Raw genomic sequence first — 18,994 nt, 5'->3', positions numbered from 1 at the left:
ATATGTATTTTATATATATAACTTAATACCTGTCAGTGGGAAGAGAAGAAGGGCTTGAACAGAGAGGAAGACAGGAGTATTATTTACATATATTTCAACAGTGATAGAGTGCCTCTTTATAAAAAAGATCCAGACATTTATTTAGAAAATAATGTAGTTATGAATGGCCTTTTAGAATACTGGCTCTCTAAATTGAAAGCTTTGTACATTTTGTTCAAAGATGAGCGTATGTGGAATGTTGTGTAGCAGTCTTTTCCTCCACTAAAGATCAGAGTTGGCTTAGACGATCTGTATGCGTGAACTGTGATTTTTCTGCCCCACTGCTTCCAGTAGGTCCCTCCTGAAGGGTCGTGTCTCATTGAAGGTGACCTTCTCAAGCAGAAAAGTGCAGGCTAGGTTTGTTTTAATACCTTTGACTGATGTGCTGGTCCTTCTGTACTTACAAATTAGATACCACAGCACAGTAAAAGAAAGTTTATTTCCTTAATATTAACTTTTATTTATATTCTTTAAATTCAAAAAGTGTTTTCACTTCAAGAAGGTAAATTTATCTACTATTGGCTGACTTTATTGTTTCATGAGCAATATTTTATTCTTTTACAGCGTTATCGGATGCTCAGGGGAATTTTCTTTTGAATGGAAATTTTGTTGTAAGTATGTCAAAAAAAGAGATCAACATACAAGGAGCTACTTTTGAGTACAGTGGATCAAACAACTCTGTGGAAAGAATTAATAGTACTGATCGCCTGGAAGAAGAGCTTGTTTTGCAGGTAAAATTTCAGTGAACATTAATAAGACTTAATTTTAAACATATTAGTGCACTATACTGGCTAAGTGTTCAGCATTTATGATTAAAGGTAAAGTGCAATCTTAGGAATGTACCCTTTATAAATTAATCGCATGTCCCTTTGTATTTTCCTTGAGGTGTTAAGTGTGGGTAATTTATACAATCCTGATGTACGCTATTCCTTCAACGTGCCTGTGGAGCAGAGGACTGACTTGTTTGCGTGGGACTTGTATGGACCATGGCAAGACTGTACCAAAATGTGTCAAGGTAGCCTGGTACTGAATAAAGGGGACAGAAGTCTGGCTGTGCACGCTGCTATAATCTGGTCCTTCTGAGTCTGGCTGCCTGTGGAGTCCTCCCCTCTTTCTGTACACGTATAGCACACAGGTGTGCAGAGGGGATGGTCTTTTTCTCCTGCTTACTTTTCTCCTCACTCATTTTTATTCTGTAGCTTACCCTTAACAGTCCTACTTAACTGTATGCTTTTTAACAGTCTCCATTACTTCTCTTTTGCTTTTATGTTCTTACGCTCTTTATTTGCAGCTGCGAAAATTTCTCTAACATCCTGCTTCCCAGTGAATTATTTGCCCTCTTACGCACTCCGGTTCATCTCTGTCTTAGCAACCTGTTTCCCCCTTTCAGTGTTGAGATATCAAACTTTCTTTGATGTCCCTTTCTTGACCCCAAGAAAATATATTTGTACCCATAGCATGAATCGCTGAAGGAGCAGAGAGGGAAATGATAATGCAGGGAAATGTATAGCAGAGAAGGAACATGGCAAGGCAGGAAGGTCTGTGTAGGCTGATTGTAGAAACCTAATCGTGCAGTCCCAGTTCAGTGTAGGAAACATTAATTGAGCTGCCTTATTTCAGATTTTCAGGAAGAGCCCAATTCTCCATGCGGGTTTTGAAGTTCAGTGGAGGCAGCAGAAGCATGATTAGATATCTTAATATAGATAGTAAATCTCAGAGGTGAGCACTTCAGAGGTGGAAATCGGAGACTGGAGAAATTCGTACCGAATGAAAAGCGGTTTTCCTGAGGAATACAGAAAAGGCTTGTGCGTGAAGAGGAGTGGTGTGCAAGCGTGAAGAAAGCTCAGCACCTTGTAGGAATGGGCCTCTGAGGGAAGACAGTGGCCCGAGAAGCCAACAGATGCTGAGAATGCGAGGGACGGGGTAACAGACTGACATCGCGGGGGGCCCAGGGGCCTGTGGCCTCCATGCAGGAGGAATAGCCTTGGCTCTATGCTGCTGGGACTGTGCTGGCCAGAACGACAGAGTGGGACAAGTACTCCTGTTAGGGTTTGGGCAAGTCTCCAGGAAGATACGGTCAGCGGGGGTAAATGCTCAAGGAGAATGAGGAGCTGTGGGATTGTCGAGGAAGAGGGGGATTCCAGACCCTGGTGGACTTCACAGAAGAGAGTGTGGGGAACTGGGATGAGCGCTAGACACTGAGTGTGTCCGCCGGTTCTGTGGTTATGGACGTGGGGAGCCGGGGCAGCAGATCCCTGCAGCGGGTGGATTCTAAAACGCAGCGCCTCGCCAAATGAAGCGAACACAGAGCAGTGGGAAAATATGGTGAGAGAAGTGTGGAGCTCAAGCCAGAAGAGCCCCTTCAGCACTTCTGCCGAGGAGGCAGGACTTGTTAATTCTCTTGCCACATAGTATATGTTATGTCCCCTTTTCTTGTGTCACATTTTGGTGTCTTCTAAAGTTGAATTCCCTCGATTTTATTTGCTTTTTTACTTATTTTTCTGTATACTCAAAGTCATCAGTCCTCAAGCTCTTTGTCAGAACTACAGATTTTTGTCTGATTGTGTCCACACATTATTTATGAGTTTTAATTTTCCTTCCCTCTATCTCTCACCCTCTTTTCTCTCGTGCTAATTTATTTGTGTCACTTTTTGGGCTCGTGATGTGACGGTCACTTTGAGTTCTCCCTTCATTATACCCCGGGGAACCCTCTCCCACACTCTCCAGTATTGGTTTCTTTGTTTTCTAAATCCCATGAATTCTTCATTTTGAAGTCCAACCCTTCTTGGTTGAAACATATTCCTCGGTGCTTTTCATCTCTGAAGGTAGCATCGTTCTATTTTCATACTTGTCAGGAACCTTCAGGGCATAAGATTTCTAAAGTAGAGTATTTCCTTTGAAACCCTTGTTTTTTGGCTGGTAATTCTCCCTGTTGCTTAACTTCCTGTGCGTGAATGTTGCATCTTCGATTCTGAGAGTTTTGTGACTCCTCCCCTTAGTTCTAGTGGCTGAAACGCGAGGGCATTGTACCCCGACGTGAATTTTTTTACATCAGTTTTCTTAAGTAATTGTGATGCCGTTCTGATTTGAAATGCTTTAGATTTTTTGCTTTGAGGCATTTTATTACATTATTTTTTATTCTTCTATCTTCCTGAAATTTACATCATGTTTTTGTCTCGTAAACCGAGTCCTCATTTCCTAGTTTCTCCTCTCAATTTGATTATTTTATTAGTGTCTCTTCTCGTCATGCCCTGCTTTTGTTTCTTGGATCTGGCATCATGTACTATGTCTGTGAGGATATTCATCATAATTAAGGTTTTCTTCTATTCCCTGGCATATCTATTCATCTTAGTCTATTCCGTTTTGCTTCTCTCGGGCTCTTCAGTGTTAGAGCCCTTCCTAAAATGTCTGCGGACCTTTCGTGTCTGTTCATATTTAAGAAGTACTAAGTTGTAACTGCAAGTCCTCTGTGAGTCAGACAGGTAAACCAGGAACTTCGTTCTAGTACAACTGAGTCTTTGCGTAGTGGGGGGAAGACCCAGATGCTGTTGTCAGTCGATCATTTTCTTGGACTAAGTGGTGCCCTACGAGAGGTGTTCTTCCATCTTTTGAGGGTCCTGATGGGTTAGCAAACAGCAGAAGTTGTCTTGGAGCCAGAGGGGGATGCAGCCTGGCGGGATAGGATCTCATCGCTCAGCCTAGCAACTTAATCGTTACCTGTTTCAGTCCGGTGTGTCTCATCTTCCCTGCTTTGCATCTTGTTCCTGTAGGTTCTTTTCTAGAGCCATTACCCAGTATGTAGCCACCACAGGATTAGTCCACTGAAATTTGCTGTACATGTGCATGTACGTGTGCACTGGATTGTAAAGATAAATATGAAAAGTAATGTAAAACATGCTACTAATACTTTTCATAATGACTTTGAGATCAATATAAAATCTGATCATTGTTGAAATGATCATATTTTAGATATTTGGGGTTAAGCATAAATGAAATGAATTTCACCTGTATCATTTTGCATTTTATTAGGACTAGAAGAAAATATTAAAATTGTATTACGCTATTCACGTTACTTTTATTTAAGTAGTGCTGGTTTTGGCTAGAAGGGTGATGCTTTAAGAGTTCTTCGTAAATACTTCTTCATCAATTCTGCATTCTTTTCAGGCCTGCTTCTCACACAGTAGCCTCTTCAAAGGAATCTGGTGTTTTTGATTTCTGAGTTTTGCTTGGATTCTGTGGCATGAATAATTCTCTTTCCCCCTTCACAGGATTAGGTTTCTTCTGCCTTGGCTGTGTTAAATAGCTATTCCCACTGTTCATATTGAGACTTTCCTTCTCTTGTCTACTGGGTTTCCTTTCTATATATTTTTCTTTCAGATACATGCCTTTCAAAATTCTTTAAAGTTATTTTTTAAGGGGCGTTTGGGAAAGATCTGAGGTAAGCATATATGTTCCTATTTAGTTAATTGGAAGAGCTCTGATAAGGCAGAAATTTGATATCATCAGTTCTTCAATTCTTTACTGTCTCCTCACTGCGGAAAGTACAAGTTCACAGTACTCTGGTTTCTCCTGACTGCTTCTCTTAGCTTGCTTTTGCTGTACACATGCTACAGACAAACAACCTCCAAATTTCAGTGCTTTAGACAAAGGTTTATTTATTGCTTATTCCATGTTCCGCTGATTAGCTATGGCTGTACCCTAACTTGGAATATGTGTCCACCTCATTTTAAAAGATGATTTACAGACCTTATGAATAGCAGTTTTAAGTTTATTGGGGAGTTGAACAGAAAATACAGGAAGTTTGAATATTCCCTCTTTTTCCTCCTCTCCCTTATTCTGTACGCGTACTAATGTTTTGTCTGTGGTGCCTGTGTGTAGTCGGTGAGCCAATTTTGATGCATTATTGTCAACTAAGGCCTGTACTTTATATTAAGGTTCACTCTTTGTGTTGGCAATTCCGTAGGTTTTGACCAATGTATGATGACATACTTCCATCATTGTAGCATTAGAGAAGTTTCATTGCCCTAGAAATCCCCTGTGTTTTACCTCTACCACAACCTTTTATTGTCTATCAATGCCTTTTTGTTCATGATTCCAGGCTGACAGACTGGTCCTGCCTGAGAAAGACCAATCTGGAGACAGAGGGAAAAGAGAAGGAACTAAGTGGAATTGGAACAGGTCACATCTCCTTCAGTCAGCTGGCATAAGTCTGATGCCACCAGACAAGGAAATGTTCTTCTGCTCTGGAAGTTGCCATAACCCTGTAGCGAGTAGAGATGTGCGATTTTCTTGCAGGGAAAGGAAAAACAGATCACGCAAACGTATATGTACAGTGTACCGTGTAGCGTCAGCACTAGCCCTTCCACTCAATTTTTCCCCCCAAACTACTCAGTCTGAGCTATGATGGATTTCTTTCTACTGTATACCTGTCCCATCTTCCTCTCATCTCTTCATTAAGCAAACTTGTAAGTCATTCAGGACATAGCTTCCTTATCACAAAAAGTAATTCCTGACTACATTAACATGCTAGTTTATTCAATTTGAGGCAGTTAAAAGTTTCACTTCTTTAGCTGAATCCTTGAAGTTGTTATCAGAATTAAATAAGCTATGATTAGCTATGGCTGTACCCTAACTTGGAATATGTGTCCACCTCATTTTAAAAGATGATTTACAGATCTTATGAATAGCAGTTTTAAGTTTATTGGGAAGTTGAACAGAAAATACAGAAAGTTGGAATATTCCCTCCTTTTCCTCCTCTCCCTTATACTGTACACATACTAATGTTTTATCTGTGGTGCCTGTGTATAGTCGGTAAGCCAATTTTGATGCATTATTGTCAACTAAGGCCTGTACTTTATATTAAGGTTCACTCTTTGTGTTGGCAATTCTATAGGTTTTGACCAACGTATGATGACATACTTCCATCATTGTAGTATTAGAGAAGTTATAATACTCCTCCACTTATTTGAATTTTTCTTTCACTTTTAATTTCTATGTGACTTTGGCCAAGGTCTTCGTAGAAGAAAAATCACCTGTGTACGTAAGAGTGATCACATGGTTGTGTCTGATCAAAGTTGTGACCACCTACCACTTCCAGTGTTTGTAAGTGAGAAGTGCAATGCAGACTGTGAACTAAGGTAAGGGAGGTACACGGATGGTGCAACCAGTATGTGGTAGACCTAATAGTGAGATAAGGTACAAATCATTTAGCATAGTGCCTGATGTGGACTGAGCGTGTTGTTGCTACCCAACATCTGCTCCTGCCATTAGAAACTTTCAGACTCACTAATTTGTGGTGAAAGTCAGCAGCTAATTTGAATTTTTATTCATAGCATTACTTAAATATCAGATTATAGTTCTGCAAAGTTTGTGCAGAGGATGGAAGCAATTTTGTCTATGAAATCGATACAGGTAGACACTAATCTGAAAACCATGGTTTCACGATCTGAAATAAAAAATGTTGTGTTATGATTATGCCATTCCCGTTGAACTCACGAGCCAGTGAACTTACAAACTTGGAAGGTTTGAGGATTGGGGAATATATACATGGATTTTCCTGATACTTTAGTGTTCCATCCATTTATTATTAAGAGACATGGTCCTGGATCATGGCAGGAAAATCTGCGTGTCCAGCCTAAGCTTCTTATCTTTTTCGTGTGTGATTGGTAATGGACCGATGCCAAGGACAATAACCCCATTTTTTAATTTCTGTATTTTTTGCGTTGTCGCCGGCGATGTTTAATATCCAAGGAGAGCCTGAACCTCTTGTACTCAGCAAGGATAAAAATGCTTTTTTTGATTAGATCAGAGACATAGCAAAACCTAGTGCTTAAGCTGTGGAGAGCACGGTGAAATTCTTCAGTTGCTGTTAGAAATGAACTCTATGAATCCTGTGCTTCCTTATACCGGTGTATTCATATTGTTTGATAGATTCCTAGGCTCTAAGTGCGTTAATTTGACTCAACGTAGCATTTTTGCTTGTGGGAAAATGTTCCCCCTCCACACTTACTTACTTTTTGAGGCAAGGTCTCACTATGTAGCCTCAAACAGGCTAGCCTCAAACTCATGACAGTCCTCCTGCTTCAGCCTCCTGAGTGCTGGGGTTACAGGTGTGCACCACCACGCCCAGCTCCTCCAGACATATTTAAATGAAGATGACGTGAGTATTAAGAAAGAGAAATCTACTTTGCAAAACTGTTTTGCTAACTTCTAAAGGCTTTATCTTTATTGATTAGATTCCCAGACATTCCCTGTTTACGTTTCAAAGTGCTGGAGGGGGTTGGTGTAAGGAGAGATGACCTGATGGGCAGCCACATTGAGATATAGTCTTAAATCTGCTCCTCCATCACTGGCTAATGTTAATCTGAACCAGCTGTTTTCAAAGGCTTTGAGGGAAATTGGAGTTCCTTGAAAATACATCCAGAGTTGTACCAAATGTCAGGGTGAGGTCAGTGAGTTTAGTATTGACTCCCTGTCTCCAACTTCAGCCAGACCAGCTCCATCTTTATGTATTTTGTGAGCAGCTAACACTTTCTTTAGAAAAAAGTAAGATTTCTGACCAAAAATTTCAATTGTTTATGCCACCGGGAGATAAAATCTCTTTGGGTCTCATTTTCTCACATGTAAAATGAAATTTTGGGCTACATGAGCGCTAAGAACCTTTTAGTCCCTGGTTGAGTCATACATCAATTATTTTAGGTAGAGCGCTTGTCCATCAACTCTTAGAATTTTAAAAACTGAATCGTATGTCTGAGTCTCCCTGAATCTTTTCATCTATTTGTGTATGCAAACGAGAACGCCTACCAGTGTTCATATCTTGTTTTCTAGGTGGCACGTTACTGGCAAGAGTGATTGTTCAGCCCACTGTGGCAAAGGGTATCGGTCCTTGGATGTCCACTGCATGAGGTATTCTGTTCACAAAGGACAGACTGTTCCAGTGGGTGACCGCTACTGCAGCCACCAAGCGAAGCCTCCTACCCGAGAGCCGTGCCATGGTGACTGTGTCTTACTACGATGGCATTATTCGGAGTGGTCCCAGGTACATTAAAACTCCGCTGAAGATTAAGTTGCCACCTTTTTTCTGACTAAACATTTATATATTTTATTTCTTTTTTTTTTTTTTTTGCTTTTTCTCCGGTACCGGGAACCGAACTCACGACCTTGCGCATGCCAGGCAGGCGCTTTTGCCGCTGAGCTAAATCCCCAGCCCCTAAACATTTATATATTTTAAAGTCTATTTTCTAAAGTTGATTTGACTTGAACCAAAATGTATAATAGATATTGTGAAATAGGAAGAAATTGTTCAAAAGAAAATGAGAACGGCCGGGGGGGGGGGAGGGAAGGGGAGAAAAAGCAGAAAAAAAGGATAAAATGGAAACAAAGCTTTGTAAATAAGGGAAAGAGGGGAATGGGGAAGAAAGAGGAACTGAGATATATTATGTACAGATCCGATTTTCCGGTGATGAATGTGATCATTATGTATGTCTAAATTGTACCAATAATTTTAATTTTAAAAATCTGGCTTGTTTTTCCATTTCTAAAAATAACCTCTTCTTGTTTTGTTCTGCTTTATTTTGTTTTTGCATCAGTGTTCCAGAAGTTGTGGAGGAGGGGAGAAGTCCCGAGAATCCTACTGCGTAAATAACTTCGGCCACCGTCTTGCGGACAGAGAATGTCAGGAGCTTCCCCGCGTGACGCTAGAGAATTGCAATGAATTTTCCTGTCCTAGTTGGGCCACTAGTGAGTGGAGTGAGGTAACATGAAACACGTGAGGCTCAGGACTGTTACAGTCAGTTAGAAAAGCTTCCCAATAACATTTGAAAAATTCAGTTTCTTTGATTGTTTTATAAAGTTTTATTATAAAGGCAATGAAAGCATACAAATGGTGTGTCCTGAACATGTTCACAGTTATCAGGCTAGAAATGGCATTTTTGGATTTTTAATCTAAATCGTTTTTAACCTGGCCATTTTTACAAGAGTGTGTTAGTGTCCATGGCGGCCTGGGATATGTAATTATTCGAAGTTTAGTTTTGCGTCTTTGTCTCTAGGACAAATGAATATTTCAGTGGGGCTTGGCAGCAGGAATTCGAGGTGGCTGGTGTGACCCAGTGAACTTTTCTGGAGGAGTAGGGAAATGAACTAGGAACAGTCTTCCAGCTGTATTGTAATGTGCAGATGCATCATTGTGTCATTTTGTAACGCATTTGTGCTGATGTCTTACAGTGTCTTGTTACCTGTGGGAAGGGAGCAAAGCAGAGACAGGTGTGGTGTCAGCTGAACGAAGATCGCTTGGGTGAAGGCTTCTGCAATCCGAGCACCAAACCCGAATCTCTGAGACCATGTGATCTTCCTACATGTGCGTCCTGGCAAGTAGGACCGTGGGGTTCTGTGAGTATATGATACGGGTCCTTCTCATTTGATCCATCTATACAGAGTAGCAGGAACGGTGGGATCTGTTAGCTCCCTACTTCAGTGAAATAGGGATTGGTTTATTAGAAATATGCCCCTGAAATGTATACTTCGATCTGCAAAATTTTGACATTCGCGCTAATTTTGCTATGGTAAATATTTCATCTTTGCTTGTGAATTCACTTTAGTTAACAAAAGTACTGTAAATCTTATGCTTTCATCAGCTTTGATTAAATCATTCATATTTTCATGCCCGGCGATTACACTGGTATTTTTTACTGTATTTGTATAGACATGGTTTCAATGTTTTACCAGCAAGGAGCTAAAAAACTGCAGGATAGGCTTGGGCAGGCTGGGTGAGGGTAGGTAGCTTATGACCCTGAAGAGGTTGCCTTCTCTTACCTCCTTAGCCAGCATGCACTATTCTGCCTTTTGACATTTATTTAATATGCTAAACAACATACATCAGGTAAAGTGTGAAAAGTGTTTGGTTCCTTTAAATTATATTACCTGTACCTCCAAAAAATCAGGCCTCTATCAATAATTTTATATTATAACTTTTAAAAAGTACATTAATAATACATAGTATATTTTGTTAACGTCGTGTTTTTAATAATATCTAGTAGTAAATTTGAAAAAAGAAACATTAATTGACTGGGCTAATTTTAGGTCTTAAATCTGCGTAAAGGCTAGGAAAAGGACCTATTGAAAGTATATTAGTAGCTATGTGTTACAGTTCAGATCTAAAGTGTCCCCTAGAAGATTCACATGGAAGGTGATGGGCTCGTGCAAATGCTGTCCTCATCGGTGACTGGCATGCTGATGAGTTCACTGCTCAATCACTCGCTGTTAGGAGAGAGTATTGGTTAGAGGCAGGTTGCTGGAGTTGTGACGTGACGTGGAAGATGCATTCTCCTTTCTGGCTTTTTCCTCCTTTCTCTGTTTCCTGGACGTGATGTGGTGAACTTTGCTTCCCTTCCTCTTCTACCATGTGGTTTCTGCTCTGTAGCCATGGACTGAACCCTCTGAAACAGGAGTCACGATACACCTTTCCTCTAATTTATGTGTGGAAGGTATTACTATACAGTAAGAAAAAGAAAGTTTATAGAACCTTGAAAACAATGGTTCTTCATATCTGTGTTTTTTTTTTTTTTGTAGTGCTCAGCCACCTGTGGACACGGGTATCAGATGCGTGCTGTTAAATGCGTCAGTGAGCTGTTCAATGTGGTTTTAGATGATGCAGAATGTCACGGAGCCAGCCATCCAGGTGACAGGCAGGTAAAGAAACCTGTTCATAAACTAGAACAAAGGTCTTTATGCTACAGAAAGATTACTGATATGTTCAAACTATTTTATATGTATTTTCCCACTTTAATTTATATACCTAAAAATGTGTATGTGAGGTGTAGTATTTATCATTTTTGGTTTTGCTAGGTATTTTATATCATTATTATGAAATATTTTACTCCTTATCTGCCAGTGGATCATTTAGTTTATATGTTCCCATTTCCTTAACTGTACAAGAACTATATTATTTATTATTATGAATGTGATAACCTCTTGCTTTTTAAGGTAGAGTTTTGTGTTCCTTCAAAAGGAAGGACTTTAAGATTCAGAATCTTACTCTCTATGACTAGCATGTAGCGGTATTTTGTGCTTTAGTAAGCAAAAACATTTAGATCATCTACTTGTATGCAGTTCATGAATTAAGCATGTGAAAAAGGAAATGAAGTATAGATTTGATGTAAATCGACATGGTAATGAAACGACGTTCTATGACATGTTTTTTTCTTTGGAACAGGACTGTATAGTTACATCTTGCCTGCTTACCCCTAACATTGCGGCCACATCACCAGCTCTTCCCATGGCAATGGTAGCACAATGGCGACATGGATCTTGGACCCCAGTAAGTGAATTCACTTAAACACCGCTATTACTTTTATGGAGGCTTGGAGACGTCAACAAAATAGTTGCTCCAGATCTTCTCATGTGTGTATTAATTCTGAGGTAATTTGAGGGTATGGAAGAAGTATAGAATCTAGGATTAGGTAAATTAATAGCTGAATCATGTTTTGCCTTTCAAAAGCCTTTGTCTCTGAGCAGGACATTTAAATCTTCAGGATCTATTTTCTAAAGTACAAAATGCTGATAATGATACTGTTATGTCATACGTTGTTATGAGAAATAGATGTGATAACAGGCGTTTATCAACTTTGAACTACATGCATTTGGGATCATAGATACTGTATTACTGAAGTCTTTTAGGGTTAATCTATTTGGAATATATAATTTGCTTTACACTTACATTTTACTTATGGGATCATAGATACTCTATTACTGGAGTCTTTTTTTTTTTTGTCTTTTTGAGACAGGGTCTTGCTGTGCAGTTCAAGCTGGCCTTGAGCTCACTTTGTAGCCCAGGCTGGTCTTGAACTCACAACAGTCCTCCTGCCTCAACCTCAGGATTACAAGCGTGTGCAACCACGCCCAGCTACTTGAGTCTCTCAGTGTTATTTTTAACGATAAGATTCTCTGACACAAAATGTTTTCAGTACCTTTAATATTGATATGTAAGCATTATTTCAAGCCATTATGTACAGTAAATTATCACAGAAATTTCCTGTCTAAACTCTAGTATTTATTGGCCCCATCTGAATTTGACTCATAAGTAATGCTGGGTGATAGTATTTGTAATTTATGTTTTTGCAGGAAAGGGTTTTTTAGAAATGTAACAGCCCTGAGGAGAAGGGTACTCTATAACATCTCAAATGCCCTGGTTTTTTTTTTAAGTGCTCGGTGTCTTGTGGAAGAGGCAGTCAGGCCCGCTACGTAAGCTGTCGTGATGCTCACGGTGCAATAGCAGACGAAGCATACTGCGCGCACCTACCCAGACCCGCTGAAGTATCCGTCTGTTTTAGCCCATGTGGAGAATGGCAAGCAGGAAATTGGTCACCTGTAAGTACTCTTATGAAAAAAAAGAAGCACAAATTTAAATGTAAAATTTGACATTTAATACAACATTAATAGAGTGTGTTCCACTGTCAATATTGACATTTCTGACCAGTGTTCAGCTTCCTGTGGCCGTGGAAAAACAACCAGACAAGTTGTATGCATCAGCTACCACCAGCCCACTGAGGAGAGTCTCTGTAACCCCGAACTCCGCCCCTTGGCAGAACAAGAGTGCAACCTGGCAGCCTGCCCACCTCCGCACGGCCACTTTCCTAGTTCCTCTGAGCAGCCCAGCCATTTGCCGGGCAGGAACTTGCCACTAACTCACAAGCCTGAAGATAATCAAAATCAGGGGGGCCATCTGTCAATCAGAGGAAACCAGTGGAGAATAGGACCGTGGGGATCAGTAAGACATTTTTATTGAGTTATATTAATTCTGTAACTTTTCATAATACAGCCCTTTAACAGATATACCCACACGCAAATGCTCTTAATGCTTAGTTTATCTGAAGACCAATAGCTTAAATCTTCAAAGGATTAAACATTTTTGAGGCCGATTACAAATCCCCAGATTTCTTACTGAATTATACATTAACGTGATACTATGATTACAGAAGAATGCACTTGAAAACAATCGAATTAGAGTTCACTATAATAAAAACAAGGGAAAACCTTTTAGGAAGTAAGACTACAAATGATGATGAAAAATACTACTATGTAGCAATACAAAAGGTACAGTTGTTCGTATTTTTTGTGTGGTTAGTGAAGAAATAATAAGAAAAGCACCAAAATAAAAGTTAAACATAAGACTACCTTATGTTTTTTATTCCTTCACAGTGAGACCATAATTCCTTCTTCCTTATACTGTACTCAGAGTAAGGGTGAAGGATTATTCTTAGCAGGGTTTAGAGATGTACCTTTACTGCAGTGAATTCTAGGAAAACCATCAGTAAAACTCAAGTGTTCTGACAGGTTTTCTTGATTGCGATTGGCAACCCAGTGAGGACGATTTTAAAGCTGAATTTGCTTCTGGCTGAGTCCGCGGGTTTTTCTGCTGTGTGCCTCGCGGTGTGGAGTCTGCAGTTGTGTGTCTCTGCGCTTTCTCCTGCCAGTGTTCGCGCAGCTGTGCTGGAGGTCTGCAGCACAGGGTTGTGGTCTGCCAGAATGGGAATGGACAGAGTGCCCGTTTCTGTGACGCAGCCTCAAAGCCAGCAGAGTCAAAGCACTGTGACTTGGGACCTTGTCCACGCTGGAACTACGGAAGCTGGGGAGAAGTAAGTCATGATATTCCCTGAGTTTGTGGGGATCATTTCATCTCGGGACACAGAAAGTTATGTCATTGGATACAATTGGATATTACTTCACTGTACTATATATGGAAAGAGTTTTTTCTTTAACTGAATGATTAAAACTGTGTTATTTTACTTTTTTTTTTTTTTTTTTGGTGTTGGTTTTTTTCTGGTACCAGGAATCGAACTCACGACCTTGCCAGTCAGGTGCTGTGCCGCTGAGCTAAATCCCCAGCCCACCTCAAAACCATGTTATTTTAACAGATATTCTTTCATGGTAGAAGTTAATCACTCACCCATAATAGAAAACGTATATTCTAGATTTTGGAACAAGGCCTGATGTAGTAGCTAATATATCAGAACTACTAATAGCCTTGTAAAGTTACTATGTTATTATTTACATTTCTCAGAAATTGGGTTGATAGAAATGTACAAAACAAGGTTGATATTTTAGACCATGTTTTATCCTGTTGCTAAGCTGTTCATTTTGTGAATCTTTTCCTTTAAGTAAGACAGCTGGAGATACTGGAAATATAAAGATAATTTTTGAAATGGTCACTTTGAAGCTGGCCATGGCGGTGCACACCTGTAATTCTAGTACTCTGGTGGGGAGGGTCAGAATTGCAAGATAGAGCCCAACCTGGGCAACTCTATGACTTTACAAGACCCTGTCTCAAAATAAAAAATGAAAAGGAACAAGGGTACAGTAGCCCAGTCTCCAGGACAAGGAAAGAAAAAATCACGCGAATATTATTCCCACCCATATTTTGAATGAATAAGAATGAGAAACAAATATATATTTTAATGTGATAAATCACTTCATTTATTTAGTCAGATGATTTACTCAATAGTTTTCATACACAACTTCTCATAGAATATTTGGAAATCATTTTCAATAGATACACTTTTGACTAGGTGCTAATAAACATTAAAAACATTTTAAAAATGGAGTTCTGTTTTCCAAAATTAAAGTCACTTCATGGTTTGTGAATTTAAGTATGTTCATTTTGAAAATTCATGTCTCATGAGAAAATATAAAGAAATAAGAACTTTCACCATTGTAGTATACTTCCTGCTTGGTTCTTGTTCTAATGGGTTATATAATCAGATTCACAGTACACACTACTTTGCTACCTGCTGTTTTCATGTAATGTGTACTGAATATCTTTTCATTATTATTAGTTATTAGCTGTCATGAGTACGCTGTAATCCACTGATTAGATAGCATATGCTGTAAAATTAATGCTAGGTAAGTTGCTTTGTGTCTGACTTACCCTGCTAACATTATCATATAGGCTTTTGATACATTATTGAAATATCATATTGTACCCATTTTCAGAATGTCAGTTTTTTAAATCCTGGATTTAAAACTTTGATTTTTGATCAGCTATGTACTGATTGATTTTTTAAGTAAGGAAAATGATCACAAAGATCAGAAGGAAATAAACTTTAAACTCTAGCATTACTCATCACATTTTAACCGTAGAATAGTCTGTCTGAAGCCTCGTAACTCTGAATTTTCCTCTTCTTATTTTTAGTGTACACAGACTTGTGGAGGAGGAATAAAGTCGAGATTTGTAATCTGTCAGTTCCCCAACGGCCAAGTGTCACAAGAGCACAACTGTGACGAGCAGAGCAAGCCGCCCAGGGTGGCACAGTGCCACGTGCACGCTTGCCCTGAAAACGTGTCGTGGCAGCGAGGACCGTGGAGATCGGTACGATAGCACTCTGAGTCTTTTGGTTGCTTTATTTCACTGTCTCTCTCACTTTAATTTTCTCTCTTTATAAATTGTGAACGCCACCCACTATCTCTTCTCTAATTGTTTTGAGAAGCAGACCATTAGCCACCTTAGCCTGTGTTATTAAATTTGATAAATTGAGGAATCCACTCAAGTACTGTAATATGTAGTGCTTTTATATGTATTTATTTTTACATGTGAATTTTGGACCATAGCGCCATTCTAATGGAAATAGTTTCCCCTTCCGTCTTTGGCTTGCCCTCATGTTAATCAGAAATGTCTTGCTATTTGCATTTGTATATAATGTTAACATTTTACGCGTAACAGTGGCAAAGTAAGCTATGTACTGATTGAGCATGTAATTGTATGTGGCTTTTGTCTATGTCCAGTAACTGATACAGAAGCAAAAAGAACCATTCTTTTAAAACTTATTTTTATCATTGTTAACCTTATTATTTTGTTTGGAAATGTGAAAATATTATGTTAAAGAAAAGATAGAAAGATTTACTTACATAAAGTAAATTGTTTACAGTTTGTTAAATACATCATGAAAAAGTGTGATTTATATAGTTATTTATATGAATATTCATTTTTTCCACTATGTGGATTTCCTGTGGTATAGGAATATTTTGATCTTCTGGGGTAATTTTTTGGAGCCATAGACAAAACTCAAATATTACTTATCAATAGTTTATTTTTCTCTGGTATTCTTCAAATATCCAGGCTTTGACGAATAATTAATACAGAAAATATACTGAGAGTTTGATCACTTTTGTCTTGTAAAATCATGAACAGTACAATTCAGATGAAAAATTTATCTTAGTCTATAATCTAGTTATAACTAAATTTATAAGGTTAAGCCATTCTTTACTTGGAAAAAATTGTAACTCCACTTTTACAATCAGTTTTGATGCTTGCCTGTTTTGCCCAAGCAAAACCCACTGCGTACCCACTGTGGTATTCACATGGTATTTGTATGTTGTGTTGGAATGTACCTATATTCCAATAGATCTGTTTCGTGCTATAGTACATCACACATGAGTGATATCATAGGTGAAAAGCCTGATTTTCATTAAAGTCCTCTCAGTAGGTAACTTTTTAACCTTATAAAGTAAATAATAAAGAAAAAAAAAACTACAAGTTATGCAATAGTAAGACGTAACTACAAAATTTCTTCATTATTTGCTGCATGTCTCTTCCAAAAGGAGTTCTTTGGATAATTCAATCTTTGCACTAGTGAAGAACTGTAATATTTTTATTTTTTGATAAATTGAAAACGATGTTTTTAAAATCACAAATAAATGTTTATATCAGAATGTTTACAAACTTATTTATTTACTTCACTCCATGTATATAGTACATATATATTGTTAAGTGCCCAAATTTCTTTTATCAGATAGACACTATTTATTTGTTCAGTTAGCCTTTTATATTAAAAGGATTTAGGGGACCTGAAGTTTTGATATCAGAAGCAAGTACCATCTTTTCTCTCTTTCTGTGTTGCCATATACTAAGTAAACTTCAGACTACCTCTTATCAACACCCCAGATTAATATTCTTTCATGGATAATTTTATTTGCAACAGACCCTGTTCATTAAGTTAGAGGATCTATGTGTGCAAGTGTAGGTACATCAATGACATCTCTTTCATTTTAAAGGAAAATGAAAGTAGGCAGTGCCAAATCATTTAAGTTAATATTAGAAAGTTGTAAGATTACACATAGTGTCTGTAATGTGGGAAATCTCATTCTGCAGTAACAGAAGGAATAAATACATCTTAACCTATGCCTGTTATTTAATATCTGTATTTTTGTGATTAGTCCCTGTGAAATAATTGTATTTTAACCTTCGTGTATTAATGATGTATGTTGCTTTGTGCTGTGCATAATCCAAATCCATGCTGTAATTTTACTTACTGAATCAATACCTAAAGTATTTTAAGTTACTGATCAGATATTGTATTGTCTCTTTTGTTTTGGTGCTATTTTTCTTAATGAATTTGTTAATATCTCTCATTAAACATTTAATTGCTGAAGAGTGTATGTTTTCATAATTTTACTTCATATATGTATAAGCTAATGCTATTTTTCAGATAGTAGTTCTGTTAAAAAACTATCATTGGACTTAAAAATACAAGGTTTATTATTTGGCTATCAACATTTAAATATTATAAATGTTAATATTTTCATGTTTGTATATTATAAACAATAAATAAAAATAAGTGATGTGCATAATTTTATTTAGTAACTTAGATGTGCTTATGATCAAGGTAGTCTTTCAAAATGAGTAAAAACATTACTTTTTTCTTTTTCAGACATAGTAATGTTTTTGGACCATTCTAACAAATTCTTTTTAAGCAGATTTACAATTTACATAATTTTCTCACCAAGTCTCACTTAAGAAGTAATTCATTTTCCTACATTTTACTTACTCCCTACGTAGAATGAAATATTTGGTAGACAAATAATGTCTGTTCCAGTGGGTCCTGAAGTTGATGACGAGTTAACGAAATTTTTTCTTTTTTCCTTAAAGAACATTTTTCTCACTAAATTTCCAATATGATACAATGGAATGCAACAAAACCACTTTCAGGAATGAGCTTGTGGGATTAGTACACACCCAGGAAGCCCCAAGTGTGTCAGTTAACAAGTGTGTGTAACACACGAACACCTAGGGTCTCAGCAGCACCTGGGGTCTCAGCAGAGGTATCCATCTGCTCCGCCCCTGCAGCGCCCCCGCGAGGCGAAAGGTGTGCGGGAAGTGTGCTGGCAGCTGCCCAGGGTCAAGGCTCTCGGGAAATGCAGTAAGGAGACCGTTCCTTGTTTTGACTTTGTAAAGTGGACTGTTACATCCACAGTCATTAATTATCATCTTAAGTTTGCAAAAGCCACATATAAAGATAGCAAGTAGGTTGGAAATCAATTTTTACATGAATTTTAAAATTCAGTATAGAAGTATTTATTATGTATGAAAATAGTCTTTCTATTTATTATGCTGTCTGCCATACCCTTCTAAGATACATGTGCTGATTTTCCTAAAAAGCATGAATAATTACTATATATTAGGCATGATACCTCATCACTAGAAACAAACTAGACACCATGTTTACTTACTAGGAGTACGCAGTTCAGCAATGAATTGCTAAATAAATGGGTGATCATAATCCACGGTGGAATTCTCATTTCCTTTCAGTAATAATCATGCGACTTATAATAGTGAAGATTCATAATTATAAATGGTTAATAGTTTAAAAAAATTAATACTGAAGACTGTATTTTAGTACAGAATTCTACTAGTAAATCTTAGAAAACCTGAAGTAGTAGGGTACATTGTATCATCACTTAGCAAGAGATGAGTTCGTCTAGTTCTGCGCTCAAAGAATACTGATTCCCGGTACCCTACACCAAAGAAAGAATAGGCTTTACATAGGTGACAGTGTCTTCCTGTTCTGCCCATGTGAATTTTATGCCATGCCAGAAGGGAGAACATGGAAAGATTTATAAATTGACCTAGATATGGAGGCTCCAAAAATAATTTTAGAGACACAGAGGGACCCTGCAGGTTTGAAAT

At 38.1% G+C, this 18,994-nt stretch overlaps 1 protein-coding gene across 1 annotated transcript in view; it reads left to right on the top strand.

The window, feature by feature from the left end:
* Adamts20 (ADAM metallopeptidase with thrombospondin type 1 motif, 20) overlaps positions 1-18,994 on the top strand; it is a gene marked incomplete at its 5' end in the record, with an annotated part of 162,387 nt that overhangs the window by 69,900 nt on the left and 73,493 nt on the right. Inside the window, 12 exon segments of the mRNA XM_005406579.2 lie at positions 604-770; positions 925-1,054; positions 6,050-6,176; positions 7,867-8,077; positions 8,628-8,792; positions 9,262-9,426; positions 10,606-10,725; positions 11,249-11,353; positions 12,238-12,402; positions 12,512-12,802; positions 13,509-13,670; positions 15,224-15,400. Coding sequence (XP_005406636.1) covers positions 604-770; positions 925-1,054; positions 6,050-6,176; positions 7,867-8,077; positions 8,628-8,792; positions 9,262-9,426; positions 10,606-10,725; positions 11,249-11,353; positions 12,238-12,402; positions 12,512-12,802; positions 13,509-13,670; positions 15,224-15,400 — 1,985 coding nt within the window.

Source organism: Chinchilla lanigera, unplaced genomic scaffold (assembly GCF_000276665.1).
Source record: "Chinchilla lanigera isolate Chin_1 unplaced genomic scaffold, ChiLan1.0 scaffold00099, whole genome shotgun sequence".
Classification (NCBI taxonomy): domain Eukaryota; kingdom Metazoa; phylum Chordata; class Mammalia; order Rodentia; family Chinchillidae; genus Chinchilla; species Chinchilla lanigera.
The sequence above is the reverse complement of the archived record's forward strand: the minus strand, read 5'-3'. Positions and strand labels throughout refer to the sequence as shown.